Here is a 17387-nt window from a genome sequence, read left to right as displayed (position 1 = left end):
TGAACTCTGGAAAGGCTGCAATTTAGGAATTGTGTCATCTTTGAGTGAGCTGCATTTTTTACTCTCACGTGGTAGCACAAAATTATCAGCATCAAGCCAAAAAAAACCTAGCTTAGTTAAACGTGCTTTGCGTAGAAGAGACTCCAGATCCTGTGTGATTGTTTCTCCACCCAGACTGGCCAGAAGAATAACTGTAAGGGATCTTGACGGAATTTGGATTAGGGGTGCTCTTCTTGCTTAGTTAATTCAGAACAGAGCATCTAAGGTTGGCAATCAGCAAAATGATATTAGCACAAAAATGTTTGCAGCTTCACCACTAATATTGTTAAGGGAAAAGAAGAAAGATGAAAAGATCATTTGGGTAATTTGTGGGGATGTGAAAACTATAAAACACAAGAAGACATGTATATTGATAAACACATAAAAATGACTCTGACTGCGACTATGAAAACTGCCCATGTTTTCAGAGCAGAGCCAAGAGGCCAAACTGTGTCTGCTGCTGGGTAAATGACATCAGGAACCTTCTGCATCCCGGTGAGTGGGCCGCCATTTCCTGCATGGCTCACGTGATTATTTCCTGTTTGAAAAGCAAAAAGTAAGCACGTTCTATTCCCAAAGGGAAACTCTCAACAGCGCCCCTTACCTTACACACAGTTTCTAAAAAATGGTAGAAATAGTTCTTCATTTTTTTTCCTCTCAAAAGACAACCCAAATGAAATCCCTTTCTCGAGGGAACAAGTCTTTTTTTTTCCCCTCCCTCTGTCTGCGTGTCTCTTTTCCTTCTCTGTAGTTCTAGAACTTTCTCATCCCTCCAGGTCATTTGCTTCCATCAAGCCTTCCCCTTGATAAGGCCAGGCAGAGATTCACATCCCTTCTGCCTTAAATGGAAAGAAATAGGAAAGTAGTCCTTTGAGGACCAGCGTGACCATCTGAAGAAAAATCGTTTTGCCCTTACTTGTACTATTGCCTTTTGAAAGCACAGAAAGTAGAAGCCTACTTAGCACGGCGGGCCGGAATGGGGGTAGAGCACAGCCCACGGCAGGAAGGGCACGAGGGTGCAAAGATAAAATGATAGCGGGAGTTGTTCAGCTTCCCCTGCGCTCGCCTGGGCTTCTTCCCCACCGGAACTAAACTCTAGCAGGTCTCCAGGCCCGATCTTGCCTTTCCTGTCAGCTGCACAAGGAGACCTTTGAGCAATCACTTCATGTATATTCAGTTGCTTAAAATAACAGTCCTGATCTGTGTTGGAAGGGGGACTCGGGCTTCCTGATCGTGCCTGCTCCAGTCAGATGATTCTCTGGCAGGGATGTCTTCTGTCTGGTGTGTCGTGGTACAAAGGCAGAGGGAGACCTTTTATGATTTAAATCGTGGTTTGTCTTGATGTGAAGCTGATGCAGATAGAAAAACAGCGAGAGAACTCGGGCAGCACCTACTGTAACTAACGCTCAGATGAGCGGTTTTTCGAGACACAAAACATCCTTGCATTTTATTCTGATGACTAGCTGTGTCTTAATTGTTATTCTCTGGAAGCCAATGAGGTGCATTCACCAGATAGCCAAATGATGCACCAGTAACTCCCTGTCAGCAGAATCCAGCTAGCCTGGGGCGGAGGGGCGGAGACCAATCCATCCAATGAACTGGGATTAGAGTTCTCCCTTACAGTTTCCCCTTCACCCGACAGAGGCCTAAGAACAGTCAAAGGGTCTAGAATTGAGCATTATATGATAGTACAAATTCTCTGTACTGGCTGCACCTTACAATTACCTGGTACTTTTTCCCGTTGCATCGAAAGCCTACCCACTAGACACAACCCAAGAAGGAAAGATATATGTGGGTGCGTAGCTTTAAAGGGTTTATTCTGTCTGGTGGGAGGGTAGGGCAAAGCAGCTCACATCACAGCAGACATGAAGCAGAGAAAGAATTTCTCAGAAAGGGCAAGAGGCAGCGTGCAGGCCCAATACCTGCTGTCACTCCTTCCTCCAAAGGCCTTGCCGCCTACTTTTTAGTCTCCAGATGACGTCATCAAGTAATGAGGCAATGATTGGTCCATTCTTCAGGTCAGAAATCGCATGATCTAATTGTCTCTGGAAACGCATTCACGCACACTTCTAGAGATGGGTGTTCCTTTTCAATCAAGTTTCGTTTTTGAAATAGCCTAACACACTAATATGGTTTGTCTAACCAAATAGACTGTATGCCACATACTCCAGTGAGGAATTTCTGGAAGAAACTTCTGTACCTTCCAAGCTAAAACCATCCAGTCAACTTTTCTCTGATGCCACATTCAGTCAACACTTTATGCCACTTCCAGATGCAAGATGCAAGAATGTCTAATATATATGTGTGTGTGTGTGTGTGTGTGTGTGTGTGTATGTGTGTATGTGTGTATGTGTGTGTGTGTGTGTGTGTGTATTAACTTCCTTGTTAACTTCCTTGAGGAGTCCGAGGCTAAAGGCAACTGGCTAACTTAATACACTGACTTATGAACCTGAGCTCATTAGGCTTAGTTGAAAGAAACAAAGACTCACAATAGTTGTTAAGATGGTGGGTGTGTGGTGAGGAGGGAAGTGGGACTTGAGAAGAGTCTGGGAAAGCCTGGTGACCAACAGGAGACAGGCAGTCCGGTGTGCAATCAGAAGAAGGCCATTTTACTCAGCATTGGGAATACAATGCTTTCCTTTATGCTTTATATTAATGGGGTGTGTGTACCCCTCTCTGTTGCTATCATTTCCAGCCCCAATAAGCCCATATAAAAAGCATACAATCCAATTATTGTAACTGTAAGCTATATACCTAGATCGGGTAGATCTAACACTACACTAACTTATTCCCCACCTTTAAGACCACTTGCTACTTGTGGTTTCTCCTGGCCACATAGATCAGGTCCATCAAGTCTTCTGTCCTCTCTCCTTCCCCTCTCCTCCTCTTCTCTCTCCTATGTGTCCCCACTCTCAAACCTCCAGTTCCCCCCTCTCCCTTCTACTGCCCAATCACAGACTCTGGCCTTTCCTGGCAGGTTAAAATGGGGAAAAGGTTCACATGAGATCAGCTGAGTATGAGATGGACTGCTTATTGGAGGCAACCCCTCTTGAGGAAGCCGAGTAAACATCTGAAGACAAACAGCATCAGGCCAACCCACACCACCTCTCCATTTCTGCTTCTCTGTGTATCCCTTCCTGGTTTTGTTCTGACCACTTTCAGGGTTCTTTCGTTTTGTATATCCAGGTTTCCAGGAAGGAAAGGCCAAGTTAGACCTGATAGCATCATCACATTCAAGGAAAGCCTTGCCGCTGGCTTCCTAGAGGCTGCAAGCCACTAGAGACAGGCTCCCCCGTGTCAGACACTCATCCGGTCCAGCCACTCAGGATCAGATGGGATATTTGAGTAGTGAGAACAAGTTACCTATGCCTGGAACTCCTGAGAGACCCAGGTGGGACAGTTATCTTTGAAGGAGCTGTGAGTTTGCAGGAACCCTGCAGTTTACTATAAAGAGCCCAGAACCCAGACAGACACTGGGATATAGTAGAGTAATTCCAGGGCTGGGCTATAGTAGAGTAATTCCAGGTCCTGCTCTAGACCCCCTAAATTAGCATCTCATAGGAAAGGATCAGAGAATGTGTATGCATATTTAAATGCACAAACACACACACACATGTATATATCCTCAATGGAACACAGCTTTGTCCTTGTGAAGGAAGGATAAAGGGGATCAGACCAAAGTCTGGATTCTCTAACCGTAGGGATAGGTAGGGATAGGTAGGGACCTGGTAGGAAAACTCACATGTGCTATAGTGTGCACCTGAAGGTAAACACTCTGGTAAGACAGAAGAGCTGAGGTGAAATCATTTCCCTCAGAAACAAAAGCTGAAGGATTTTGTTTTCCCATACCTCCCAGAATATGCAGATGAGCCTCTGACAGAATAGTAAGGATGAATAGTAATCTCACACATTACAAGGTTTTCATAAGGTCTCATCAAAGCTAAGATTTTACTCTAGTCTCTCCTCTTGTCTATAATAGGTATGTTTACTGAGCTATCACAAGCACATATATTTTTAGTTATGTGGGTGGGGGTGTATGCACATTCTCACAAGTGCACTTGGGGGAGAGACACAGTAGCACCCTGGACATGGAGTCACCGCCAGCTGCGAGTCACCAGTCACGTAGGTGCTGGGAACCAAACTCAGGTTCTTACATGGGCAGGATAAGCTCTTAACCAGTAAGCCATCTCTCCAGCCCTCTTCAACATACAGTTTTAGAACGCCACTACCTTAATTACAAAGGAACCTTTCATGAAATAATTTAAGAAAAATACTTTTATCTTAGTAAGAAAAAAAAACTAAGTAGTTGGAAAGTTTTAAAGAAAGAATTGTCTACCATGAATATCTCTTAATAGTCAAAGGCGCCGTAATAAATAAACACACAATTCCTCTGGGAATTATTATCTTTATTACAAAACAAATATTTTTCATGAGGTAATGCTTCAATGGCACTTGACCAAAAACAAAAACAAAAACAAAAAACAAAACAAACAAAAAAACAAGAAAAGATAAAGAAACAACAACAAAATACTTGAGCCCTATGTGCAGAATTTTTCTATGTGCAACACATAGGAAGGACTCAGGGATAGTATTTACACTGCACATAAATAATCTGGAAAAAATAAAGCTATAAATCTTTTTTTAATTATGTTTTTCTCCCATCTCCCCACCAAATTTTCTTCCTCCTCATCATCATTGAGGCCATGTTTACAGAAGGCCCACAAAAGCACTCAATAAGGTAAATTCGTTGGGAAAAGTATATTACCCAAGATATCCCATTGTGCTATCATTTGAGAATGCCTTTACATACTAAATATTTAATTGCATACGATTTAATACTGTTTATCTCAAGAATAAATAGAGTTATATTGTCTTCAATGGAGAAATCCTATGTAACCCTCCAACTCCAGGCTTTGCTACTGTGGAACCTATGATTCTCCAAAGCAAAACTCCCTGTCCTGCTCCCATTCCCTGTGGTACTCGCCTCAGCTGTGGCAGGGGCTTGCTGCAGTAATTTCTTACCCTCCAGGAGCCAAAGCAATGTAGCCCAGCTCCAGGGGCTCCTTCTTTGTATCCTTTAATGTGTTACTTTTGAGATTCTCCTTGGAACAAGCTGCTCCCTAACAAGACTGAGCCTGAAGCACCACTACCCCCTCCCCCGCCCAGTGCTGTGCCTGATGTGTACCAGAACCTCAGTCACTGTCAGGTTGGTGAACCAGAGCATCTGTGAAGCGACTGTGCACGTGATTCCTGTGTCCTACTCTCACCATGTGTGCTCTGACATCATCCCGCATACTTAAGCCTCTAAGGAGTGGGAGACACCCTGGAAAACAGTGTCATGTCCAACAGTTCCTCACGGGGGGGGGGGGGGGGGGGGGACAACCAACCAACCAAAAACAAAACAAAACAAAAAAACCTGCCCCTGGTTCTCCTTCTGACCAAAACATCAATAAATTATAGTTATAGTGAACTCTCTACTCTGGAGCCCCCAAGACTCCGTCCTGTGAGAGCCATTTCTTAGACAAGCTAATGCTAGTAGCCGTCCTGACAGTCATTGTCATCTTGGTCCCCGATAGGTTTGTTGTGGTAAGCATCAACTATTAGTTTCCTACTGTCAGCTTCCATGTTCTTGGGGTGGATGTCCTCCTCGCTGCTGGAAGTGCTCCCTGTGGAGTTGCTCTCTTCTTTGGATCGGCTACTGTCCTGAGAGTCACTTTCTTCCTCAGAACGGCTGTCCTGCTCAGACTGGCTCTCCTGGCTCCTGCTCTCGGTGGATGCGCTCTGGGACTGCAGGCCTTCCTGGCTGGAGCTGTCCCCATCCTGGGCCGACTCCTGACTCTCCTCGGAGAGGCTGAGGGTCTCGTTGGACTCGCTGTCAGCTTGCTCCTCGGTGGACTGGCTTTCTGAGCTGGAGAATGTGTTCAGGCTGTCCTCCTCACTGGACTCACTGTCTTCTTGGTCTCCTGTCTGACTTGTGTTATCTGGGTTGTCACCCCTGGACTCGCTGGTCACCCCTTCCTGAGACTCGCTGCTGCTTTCCTGGGATGGCTCACCAGCCTCTTCACTGGACTCACTGCTGGGGTCTTGTCCCTCTGGGCTATCTTCCTGGGACTGGCTCTCGGCTGTGTCCTCCTGAGACTCGCTCCTGCTTTCCTCCTTGGAGGCCGTATCCTCCGTGGAGTCACTCTGGGTTTCCCTGCTGTTGCTGTCAGTAAGCTCACCTCTGTAGTCTTCCTCAGAGACGCGGGACCTTCTGAAGGACTTCCTGCTTGAAAATTCCACAGACTGGCTGTCATCTGAATCCTGAGTGCTCGTGGGCTCGTGGTCCCCTTTAGATTCTTCCGACCTGATACCAGCGCTGCTCATTCTGGCGTGGCCTCGATCGCTCCTGGTACTCTCGGGGTCGTCGCTCTGCATCCCTTCATCGTCGAACTCAGAACCGTCCCCGTGGCTACTCTCCCCCTCGCTGCCACCTCCCACCCGTTGTTCCTCACTCTCACTCTCCTGAGTGGAGTCGCCTGCCTCAGGCCGGCTGTCTGCCTCATCCTCACTGTCGTGGTCTTTGCTGTCGCTGGGGGTATCTTGAGCACTGTTTTCTTGAGAGGTGCTGTCTTCACTGGACTGTGTGGTGTCTGCGGAGTCCTCATCACTGTCCAGTTTGGAGGGTCCTCCCCACTGTCCTTCTTCGGGCCCTAGACCATTGTCCTCATCGCCAAAGGTGTCATCTCCACTGTCGTCTTCATCATCCTCCTTATCGGCTCCGGTCCCCGTACTCTTAGAGAGTCCACCAGCCGGTCTATACTGGCCTCTGTCGTAGCCCAGCTCCTCTCCAGACTCACTGCTATCCGTGTGGTCACTATTTGCCTGAAGTCAAGGTAAACAGCTAGGGTCAGTGTCCAGGGGTTGAAGCAGAGGGAGATATCTAGAAATGATACTGGCTCTCTCTGCCTTTCTTCCCTAGGCTCCAAAATCCCTCCCAGAACTTAAACGAGAAAAAAAAAAAAAAAACAAACAGATTGAAACTCAAGTGAATTCTTTCTTTCTTTCTTTCTTTCTTTCTTTCTTTCTTTCTTTCTTTCTTTCTTTCTTTCTACAGTGTCTTATCCAATAGCCTAGGCTGACCTTGAACTTACTATGTAGCCCAGGCTGGCCTCAATCACTTGAGTGCTGGAATTACACACATGAGCCATCAGACCCAGCTACTGCCTATTTTGTATGCATATTCCTCAGTGCTGCAACCTGCCCTGCCTTGTTTAGCGTTGTTACACATCTATCAAACCATCCTCAAGCAGCAGTTCCGATCCTCCCGTGAGAAGTGAGAGGACGTGGCGTCACTACACTACATCACAGTCTCCCCTAAGCGGTTATCTTCCCAAATGCTATGGTTTTAAATTTCCCTAACATTCTTTGGTGACTATTTAGTAAGAATAAGCAGGCTAACGACTCATCTCCCAGGTCTGGCCCTGTTTGCGAAGAAAGTGAGTCTGCACTTCAGAAAGAACCAAAGCCTGCATTTTCTGGGGTCCCTAAAGGACTTTCTGGGCATAATGATAGGACAGAACTAGGGAGGCCACCCAGTAATAGAGCCCTCATGTAGCAAGTATGAGACCCTGGCTTTGGTCCCCAGTACACAACACATATGAGCACGCACACACACACACACACACCACATACACACACAAACACAAACACATCTCACACACACATCACACATACCACACACACATACACACACATGCACACACATCACATCACACATCTCTCTCACACACACATACACACACATCACATCACACATCTCTCTCATACATATCACACACAAATATATCACACACAAATACATCACACACAAACACATCACTCACACAAATCACACACACACACACATACACACATGTACATAAACATATCACACACACATCACACGCAGATACTTTTAAATAAAATAGATTAGCTTTCTGCCTTTCTTATCCCTTAGGACTATGATAGAACTGCCTTAAAGAGATAGCTGTTTTTAAGAAAGTCATTACTTATCTGACTTGGCCAGGGAGTGAGTGTGTGTGTGTGTGTGTGTGTGTGTGTGTGTGTGTGTGTGTGTGTGAGTGTGTGTGAGTGTGTGTGTGTGTGTGTGAGTGTGTGTGAGTGTGTGTGTGTGTGTGAGTGTCTGTGTGTGTGTGTGAGTGTGAGTGTGTGTGTGTGTGTGTGAGTGTGTGTGTGTGTGTCTGTGAGTGTGTGTGTGTGTTAGTTGTTTTCCCCCCTTGTTTTGTCTTTTCTTTTTTTCAACTAAGAGGGACATTTAGGGACACAGTGTCTCAGATGATAAAAATGGAATGAACAGTGTGTCCACATTTGAATTTTCTTCACCCCCTTTTCCCTTTTTATTTTATGGAACTGTTTATCCTGCATAACCAATGGTTAGAAAATATTATATTTAGAACTGTCGCCAGGTAATTTAATCTCCTGTCACTTCCGTCCAGGTCCCAAGCAGACGGAGAAGCTGAGGAAGTGTGTCTAATTACCTGTCCCTCCGGGCTAGCTTGACTTTCTTCTGATGACTCACTGATCTGAAAGGGAAAAGAAAAATGTTTGTCTTCCTTCTTGCCATTCCCAAGGAAAAATATGATACTCATCATTCGCTCAACATTTATATTTACTAGTTTCAGGATGGTAAAAGGGAAAAGAAAACTAAAGTCACTTTATGAGCCATTTTTGACAAAAACAAATGCGATACTTACCGTGGGTGGTGGTGGTGGTGACCCAGTCAAATCACCCTGTGTAGAAGGAAGGAGAGAGAGTTAGTCTTCAGGGGTAGGTTAGGTAGCTGCAAATGTGTGGAATAACTTCAGGTGATTCCTGAGTTTGAGGGAGGGGTATCATTCTTTCATGATAAAATATCTAAAATCTAAGGTAAAATAAGTAATAACCTGAAATATGTTGAAATAGACATAGATTACTATATTTCTGACACTTTAACCTAACATCCATATATCTATAGATAGATAGATAGATAGATAGATAGATAGATAGATAGATAGATAGACAGACAGACATATACTCCTACAAGCAAAAGAATATATAATACAAGATAACACTGGGACTCAGAATCCAGAGCTAAGTCTCAACTAACTGATGGCTTTCCAGTTTTGACATTAAAAACAGCTGTTTTGGTGTTAGCAAGACAGTCCTATGCCCATGAAACCCTGAAGGCTCAGGTACTCTGGATTGGCTGCTTGTATACATAGGAAAGGGTGGGCAGCTCACCTCTCCTGACCTCCAGATTCTTATTCACACACTAAGAAAAGTACCACGAACTGTGTGATGATACAAGGTGGCTGTGAGAGTAGATTTAGCCAATGGCATGTGACTATCGTTGGTATCGTTCAGTGTGATATACATCAAAGAACTGATTCGCTTTTGAGTATTTCCACTTTACAAAACTCAAGCATAGACAAAGTTGAATCGAGAAAGGAATTAAGTCCTGTGGGGTCAGCAGAGGACACCAACATCGAAGGCAGATGTTAAATGTAGCCGCTACAACCGTAGTTGTGATTTCTTTCACTTTCCTAGTCCCATGATAAACATATTTATGAGCATTTGCTCATAATTGCTAAGCAGATTCTGCTCTGTCCCCCTACCCCACCGTCTCCACTCTTCTCCTTAAACCATGTGACATGCTCAGTGCACTCAATAGAAAAGGGAACAGTTGCTACTGGCAAGTCTTCCGCCTGCCTCTCAATGGTGCTAGTCTAGGGTATCTCAGAGAAAGGAGATGCAACCATGTATTTGTCTATGCTCCAAGATACAGAAAGCAGACACAACGGAGACCTACTCTGGCTAACCATCATTTGGAATTAACAGTCAGAAGAGAGGAAACATTGGTGTTTTTCTTATGAGAAACATAAGATCTCTCTTAAATGAGAGAGATCTACAGTGAATGCTTTTAAATTAGCCAGACAGAGGACAAAAGATCACAATACATTCTGCGAGGTCTATTGTTCACCTAAGGCAGGACAGGACTCAATTCCGGGCTTCTGACTTTGTTTGCTAAGTACCAAGAGAAATGGGTCCCTGTACTGCACCATATGGATAAGGCAACAGGAAACAAGACAGTGAACATAGTGTTCTGGCTTAGCCTTCACCTCTAGCTCCAGTCTTAAGAATTGAAGACTGCCTGGCCCTGGCTCCCCTCTGGGAGGGACCTATTACACTGAGTAAAAATGTACACCTTTCTGCCACAGCATCATAAGTTTGAAGTCAGCCCCTAACATATATTAAGCAGATAGCCTGGACAGACTGAATTAATCTCTGTGCCTCCATTTCTGTTGAGTAAAGGAATAAAATATGTCTAATCTATTGTGTTGATAGGAAAATGAGAAATAGGACACATACAAAATACTCAGAACTCTATCTGACAGTGATCCTTGAATGCCCCTCAGTTGGTAGCTACTATAGAGTAATAAAGAGTTCATAGCCGGGCAATGGTGGCACACACCTTTAATCATAGCATTTGGGAGGCAGAGGCAGGAGGATTTCTGAGTCCAAGGCCAGCCTGGTCTACAGAGTGAGTTCCAGGGCTACAGAGAGAAACCCTGTCTCAAAACACCAAAAAAAAAAAAAAAAAAAAAAAAAAAGAGTTCAGCACTCAGTAAACGTCACCATCATGACAAGGACTACCTGGTACCCTATTAGGTATCCTTGCCTAATAGACACCTCCTGTGTACACAGACTTCAAGTTCTGATCTCTCAAGAACAGCTGGGCCATTGTTAGTCATCTCCCTGCACCATGGTACACATCACTATAAGAACAAAACCAGAAAAGGTTTCCTCATCGAATTACACCACATAGGAATTGGAAAATTATTTTCTTCTATGAACTAAGAATCAAAGTTCATACTACCTACAGCTTAGGCATTTATATGCTCTTAACTTACTTATCATGGTCATGATTTGCCATCATGCCAACTAGGTTATACTAATCACATATTAAAATTAAAGTATTCCAGAATGTCTTATCTCTACCCACCGTCCTCTCTTCGGAGCTTTCAGATTCAGTATTTTGGTATCTGGCAACCTAGAAAACAGAACACACACAATAAACCCACAGGGAAATTCTGAAGGCAGCACTTTTCAAGCCCCCACATACTGGGGAGCAGTAATAGTCGACCTTTATCCTATAATAAGATCACCCAGAGGTCTTGCAACAACTCAGCTTTCTGTATCTGCTCCTAGAGAATCTGGGCAGCGGATCTGAGGTAGGATTCAAGAATATGAATTTCTAACAGAGTCCTGATTAATGCTGATTTTGCAACTCAGGGAAGAAAAGAAACATAGTTGGGTGAACAAAGTTGGGCAGAATAAGAAATAACTTGGCTGTGTTTAAAGAAACAACTTCCTAAACAAGAGGCTATGATTCTCATCTTACTGAAACATACAGAGCCACCTGGTCCATCGTTGTTAAAGATGGTGGTATTTTAGGTATAAGAGGGATATTATCTCTATCATTATACTTACTGGGAGAGCACAGGACAGCCCCCAAAGGAACACAAGGAGAATGACAGTCTTCATATTGGGATGTGATTCCTCTACCTGTAATGAAAGTCATAGATGTTTCACTTCATGATACAGTAATCAGGATGCTTTCATTTTTACATTTTTAATTAAAAAAACATAAATATGTTCACCTGAACATGTGGGTGAAAGAGCGAAGAATATAGACTGCATTTGTAGGATGGAATAGCATCCAGCCATAAAACTAGAACAAAATGCCAAGAGATGACACAAAGGAGAGGAGCCGTGTCAGCATCAGACAGGTTAAAAAGAAGCCAGGTATAAAAGACCTCAGTTGTACGGCTTAATTTCTATACGTTGTTCAGAATGTGCAAGTCTTTAGAGACAGGAAGCAGATCTGTGATTTTCAGGGCTTGGAGTTACAGGGGGCAGGGGCTGAGAAGTGAGGGTGGAGGTGCAGATGTCTTTTGTAGGTGATCAAGATATCAAGGGATTGTGGTAAATGTTGTTCACACCAGTGAGTGTGCAAAAACCACTCCACTGGATGCTTCGCATAGGAAAGTGCCATGTAAATTATACTTCCTAAAGCTGTTCAAAAAGTCAAGAGAAACATCACTCCTGAGAAACGAAATCTTAAAGAGGAGGCCTACAGGTATCTCTTCACCCACTCAGAAGCTGAAAAAAGAAAGGGGTTAAAGAAAAGAGGACAGACACATTGCCAGTATTACAGAGCAACCTAACATTTTATTCTCCTAATACTAACCCCTGTGTGTGCACATGTGTGTGTGTGTGTGCGTGTGTGTCTTCAGTCATTTTTATAGCTATATAATAAAGTCTAGACAAAAATAACTTGGTTTTGCACTTTTTTTCGTTTTGATCTTCAAGCCACATGCTGTGGCAGGCTTCATATTATAGCCTCAGAAAGCTCTTAATGCCTACCGTGATGCATTCAGCCATACATTATACATGATTGCGCTAAATTCTCTCAAGTGTCATTCACGGCACCGGAGGACCCAGAGAAGATTAGAGGTTAGGGAAACACTTGTGAGTCACACCAAGGGGAACAGGCTACATCAAGCTGTACTCCTCTGGGAGGTTGCTTTGTTCCAAACTTTGTGAGCCAGTAGTTTCAAAAATAACCAGTTCTTTATCTCAACCCAATGCTGATATTAAAAAAAAAAAAAAAAAAAAGCTATCAAAATGGTCTGATGGGAAATAATTTCCCTACTCGGGTAAACCCTCACAGCTGCTCTAACAGGCGCACTTGATTGAACTCCACGTGCTTTAAGAAATTCTGCAAGTTCAGTTCCGATTCCGTACTCATCAGTTTCTTTGTTTCTATGGAAATGCGCAACAGATAGTGAAAATACATGTAAGCCACAGGTTTGCAACACGGGATATCTACTAGGACCACTTGGGAATCTTTCAAAATATTTTCTTTACTATCATTTAACAGGCTACAATAAGTAGCTTTCATATTATATTGATTTATTTTTAAGTTCTTTCCATAATATCAACTGGGAAGACCATATTAAACGACATGCAACTGTAGCTAAAATAAGTCTGATTCAACAGATGCTGCTTCTCACAACCAAACAGTTTTTAAGTTCTTAGATTCATTCTTTTTAAAAGGTTAAAAAAAAATTCCCAGGTGCAATTTTCTCAAAATAACTACATATCAGCCACTTTGGTTTATGGGCAAAAGGAAAGTTGTGCAGATTTCCTGCATTTTACAATTTCCTGATTTTTACAGTTTGAGTAGAGGTGTAACTTCATAACTCTACGAAACATCCCCCAGAAAACACCAGTGATGCCTCAGTTCTCTTGCATTTTCTTTAATTTCTCTACTACCTAATAACTGAAAAGTGTGGAGATAAAATAAGCAGTTACTGTAAACCAATAAAGGTTCTGGGTTTTCCACCAGGAGGTGTATGATGTCATTGCTCAAGTTTCTCAGGAGTAGAATAGGGAGCAGAGTAAGGAAGATGACCTAACGTGCTCAGGCTTCTAGAAATACCATTTACATCCCAACCTAAAACAGTAATTTCCCAAATAGAAGACAAGGAGGCCAAACCAAGACAACCTAGCGTCACAAGAGAGTTGATGTCGGCTCCCAGAGAATATAGCCCCACCGAACAAAGTCACACCCTAAAGCCTATGTTGGGTTTTCATTTAGTATTTTTGTTGTGATATTGATGTTTTTGTGAAGAATATTTCCAAATGAAATTACCAAACTTTTGTAAACTTTTTAGCTACTCTTCAAGAAAGATTAGAAGCAGAAATCAGCTCAGAATTCTGATTATCAGGCTAACAAGGTAGCTCCAGGCCTACATACCATGAAGCCAGAGCCACAAGCTCTCCTCCCATAACTGATTATAGAATTTCTACCTTTGATATGTGGTTGTTTTATAAGAGCATCCAAGTGATGGAACTCAACAGCCATGACTTGAATCATGACTGTTCAGAAGTCACTGCCCTAGAGACATCCAGCCCTTCTGGGTGGCTAACCTGGAATTGAAAAAGATCTAAATTGTCAGAATCTGGAAAGGGCTGTGTTTCCAAATTTGTTCAAAACTCTATGTTAAGTAAGAAACTTGTTTTAGCATCTCCTCAAAGCTAAGTTTCACTCGTAAGGTATATATATATATATATATATATATATATATATATATATATATAATTGTCAACCTTGAAAATAATAATGAACAACATATTCATTTATGAGTCACTAATAATTATTTATTGAGAACATCCAATATGTTAGGGACTGTTCTAAGTGTTGAGATATAATACTTACCCTATAAAAATAATAAATGATAGTGTTATTACTATAATCAGCTAATCAGCAATTGTTTTAATTTCTTCACCATTACTCTTTGAAAATAAAGTGCAACTTGTTCAGAATACAAACTCTACTAGAATTCAGAGAACTAAATGAACAAAGAAAGCTTTCCCATCTTTCCAGTAATTGTGAGTGTCTCTAGGACAATTGCTACCAACCCAAGTATTATACTCCTTCCTCCACAGCAGGATAATCACAAAGTGCCCCAAATACAGGTTGTAGAAACCTCTAAACATCTGAGACACCCTGGTCCACATCACCATTTGGTGAACAGTAAACAGACTAAAGGATCTGTAGAAAATTCTTTGTTCTCATGTGTTTAATCAACAGGGTTAAATAGAGGCAGGCCACAAGAGTGTCAGTCAAACGGAAACCTGAGGAAACCAAGAGTCTTTGGTCTCAAAGAGGACAATTCACTTTCTCCCTTCGGTGTCTTCTGAACTTCGTAGGACACATGGCCTGACCACTCTCTGACAGAAGGATAGATACTCCAGCTACTGATGAAGTAAAGTAATGTAGAGTAAAATCATGTCTGGTGGGAGTGTGTGTATGTGTGTGTAGTATTTATGTGTCTCCTACCTAATGTATATGTGTGTCCTATGTAATGTAGGTGTCTATGTGTGTGTGTGTCCTACCTAATGTATCTGTGTATAGGTGTGTGTGTATGTCCTACCTAATGTATATGTGTGTGTGGTACAAGGTGTGTATGTGTGTGTGTGTGGCATGTGTGTGTGGTATGTGTATGTATGTGTGTCTCCTACCTAATGTATGTGTGTGCCCATCTATGTGTATGTATGTATGTGTGGTATGTGTGTGTGTATGTGTGTGTGATGTAGTGTGTGGTATGTGTGTGTAGCATGTGTGTGTGTGTGTCCTACCTAATGTATGTGTATGTTTATTTGTATGTATGTACGTACATATGTATGTATGCGTATGTGTATGTGTGTGTAGTGTGTGTATGTCCTACCTAACAGGTAATCCCACTCAGCATTTATTGGAGTCCATCTGCATGCAAAACACTATACTACCATGAGGATCCAGCTACCCAAAGTCACACTGTCATGATCACCTTTCAGTTGTATACACAATTCATAATGGCCACCGTATTCTCTGAACAAGCCAGGCTGAGAGGCATTCAGTTACCTGACTGCGTTTTGAAACACTTGCTACACTGTTTTAGATGCTTTCGCATCACCACCTCCAAGAAGCCTACAGATAAAATTTGTGTTTTATTAATGAAAGCTAAACTCTAACAGGATTTTCCCATCAGCCTCCTATTTAGTAAATGTTCTCTTTCAAAATAATTAGACAGAGATCTAATTAAGGCATCACCAGGCAAACACCTGGCTCTTTTGACTTACCATGTCATTTTTAATATCAGTGTCATTGGCTATTGTGACAGTGACCCCAAAACACAAAAATAAGAATAGGTTTTACTCAAACTTAGCTCTCCCCATCTTCCTCTGGAAATCAATGCCTTGTAACATGTTCATATTTCATATTTTTAAACTCCAAAGCTAAAGTCATTTTAAGAATTAAATGATGGAATGGCCTTACCCTCTCTGGCTCCCAAGGTCTTTTTCCCACAAGGTCAAAACCTCAGCGAAGTTCTCGAAGAGGGATCTCAGAGAAGTCACTCTCCAGCTGCTGCTCAGAAGGCTTGTCTGACAGTGCAGAATTTAAACTCTGCTGCAGCTCCTCAGAGCCAATGAGCCTCAGGCTCGGGGTGACTGACATCACAGGTGTCACCGGGACCCCATACACCCACACTTCCTCCAGCTGGCAGAAGTGGGCCTTCTCTAAAAAGCTCTTGTGGTTCTCAAATGACTAGACTAGTTTCCATTAAATTGAAGATCTTCCTAAAGCTTTATTTTGCTTTCTAAATATATGTCTTTCGCATCCATGCAGGCTTGTGAGCATTATAAACAATGACCATGTCTCCCGCCCACTAACAGATCCCAGAAGACCCAGGGATGGGAAAGGCGAGTCAGAGGCGGGTAGAGACCTTCCTGCTGGTGCTTATTTCCAGGTGGTATATGAGGGAAGCTACTAAAAGTCTACATTTTCCTAAGTTGTTAGTGTTGAGAATATGACCTTGTATTTCTTCTCTTCCTCTTGTAACAGTCTCTACTAAACACCCCTTACCCCATCTATACACAAAGACTGCAAATTCTTACTGATCTAAGGAAGTGCCATTCGCACACAAATTCCATGTGAACAGGAAATGTTAAAGTGCCTCCCTTCGGTAACTTTTATTTTTAACAACAACAACAAAATAATACTCCATTATCCCCTGAAACTACTTAGCACATTTTAGTAATTTTTGAAATCAGAACTGGATTAGAGGAATGCTAACCAGGTGGATCGCATCCAGAGAAGTGTTGCCAAAGAGCATCTACTCCATCACCAGAACCGAAATGAAAACGCTGCTTGCTAGAGTCTTTCTGAGGAGTGTGCTGAAGTTGGCTGAGGCTTCTGGAAGTGGGTTTGGCACCTATTCAGGAGCATACTCAAGTAACAATCGCATACCACTAAATAAACGCTTCAATGATATAATATACAGCACCAGGCTTTAATTTCCCCAAGGGTAAGGATGCTTGTTTTGTTAAGTGAAGTACACACAATACCACAATGCCCCTAATGGCAGGGACAATTCTTGGGTCATCATAAGTCCTCAGTAAATATATTTTTGTATGAATGGATGGATTGAGGTATACAATTACCTCGACTGAAACACTTGCATGACTCACTTGCTTTTTTAGATACAACAGCCTGGAAAACATTTTCAAATATGTAAATTATTAGATTTATACAATGTAAGCATAAACTTGGGCGGCGGGGCAGGATATGAAGAGGAGGAGACTATTTTCATACAGAGTTGGTCAGAAGGCCAGCGTTCATGGGGAGAAGCTCTAAAGGACACGTGTTCTGTTCTGGTTCTGAATTACACTCCTTGGTGGCTCCACAGCCCTGCCTGAGGTCTATCCTAAATGAGGTC

At 42.7% G+C, this 17387-nt stretch overlaps 1 protein-coding gene across 1 annotated transcript; it reads right to left on the bottom strand.

Annotated features, from left to right (window-relative positions):
* Positions 1-4434: 4434 nt before the first annotated feature.
* Dmp1 (dentin matrix acidic phosphoprotein 1) lies at positions 4435-16033 on the bottom strand. Its single transcript, XM_021163789.2, has 6 exons — positions 15947-16033; positions 11551-11625; positions 11063-11110; positions 8775-8810; positions 8559-8603; positions 4435-6903 (listed from the first exon to the last, which is right to left on the bottom strand). The coding sequence occupies exons 2-6, from the start codon at positions 11602-11604 to the stop codon at positions 5572-5574; spliced, it is 1515 nt and encodes a 504-aa protein (XP_021019448.1). The 5' UTR covers positions 11605-11625; positions 15947-16033; the 3' UTR covers positions 4435-5571.
* Between the last annotated feature and the right edge of the window lie 1354 nt (positions 16034-17387).

Source organism: Mus caroli, unplaced genomic scaffold (genome assembly GCF_978045245.1).
Source record: "Mus caroli unplaced genomic scaffold, Mus_caroli_1 scaffold_4, whole genome shotgun sequence".
In the NCBI taxonomy this organism is placed as follows: Eukaryota; Metazoa; Chordata; class Mammalia; order Rodentia; family Muridae; genus Mus; species Mus caroli.
Note: the sequence above shows the minus strand (reverse complement) of the source record. Positions and strands in the feature narration are given on the sequence as shown.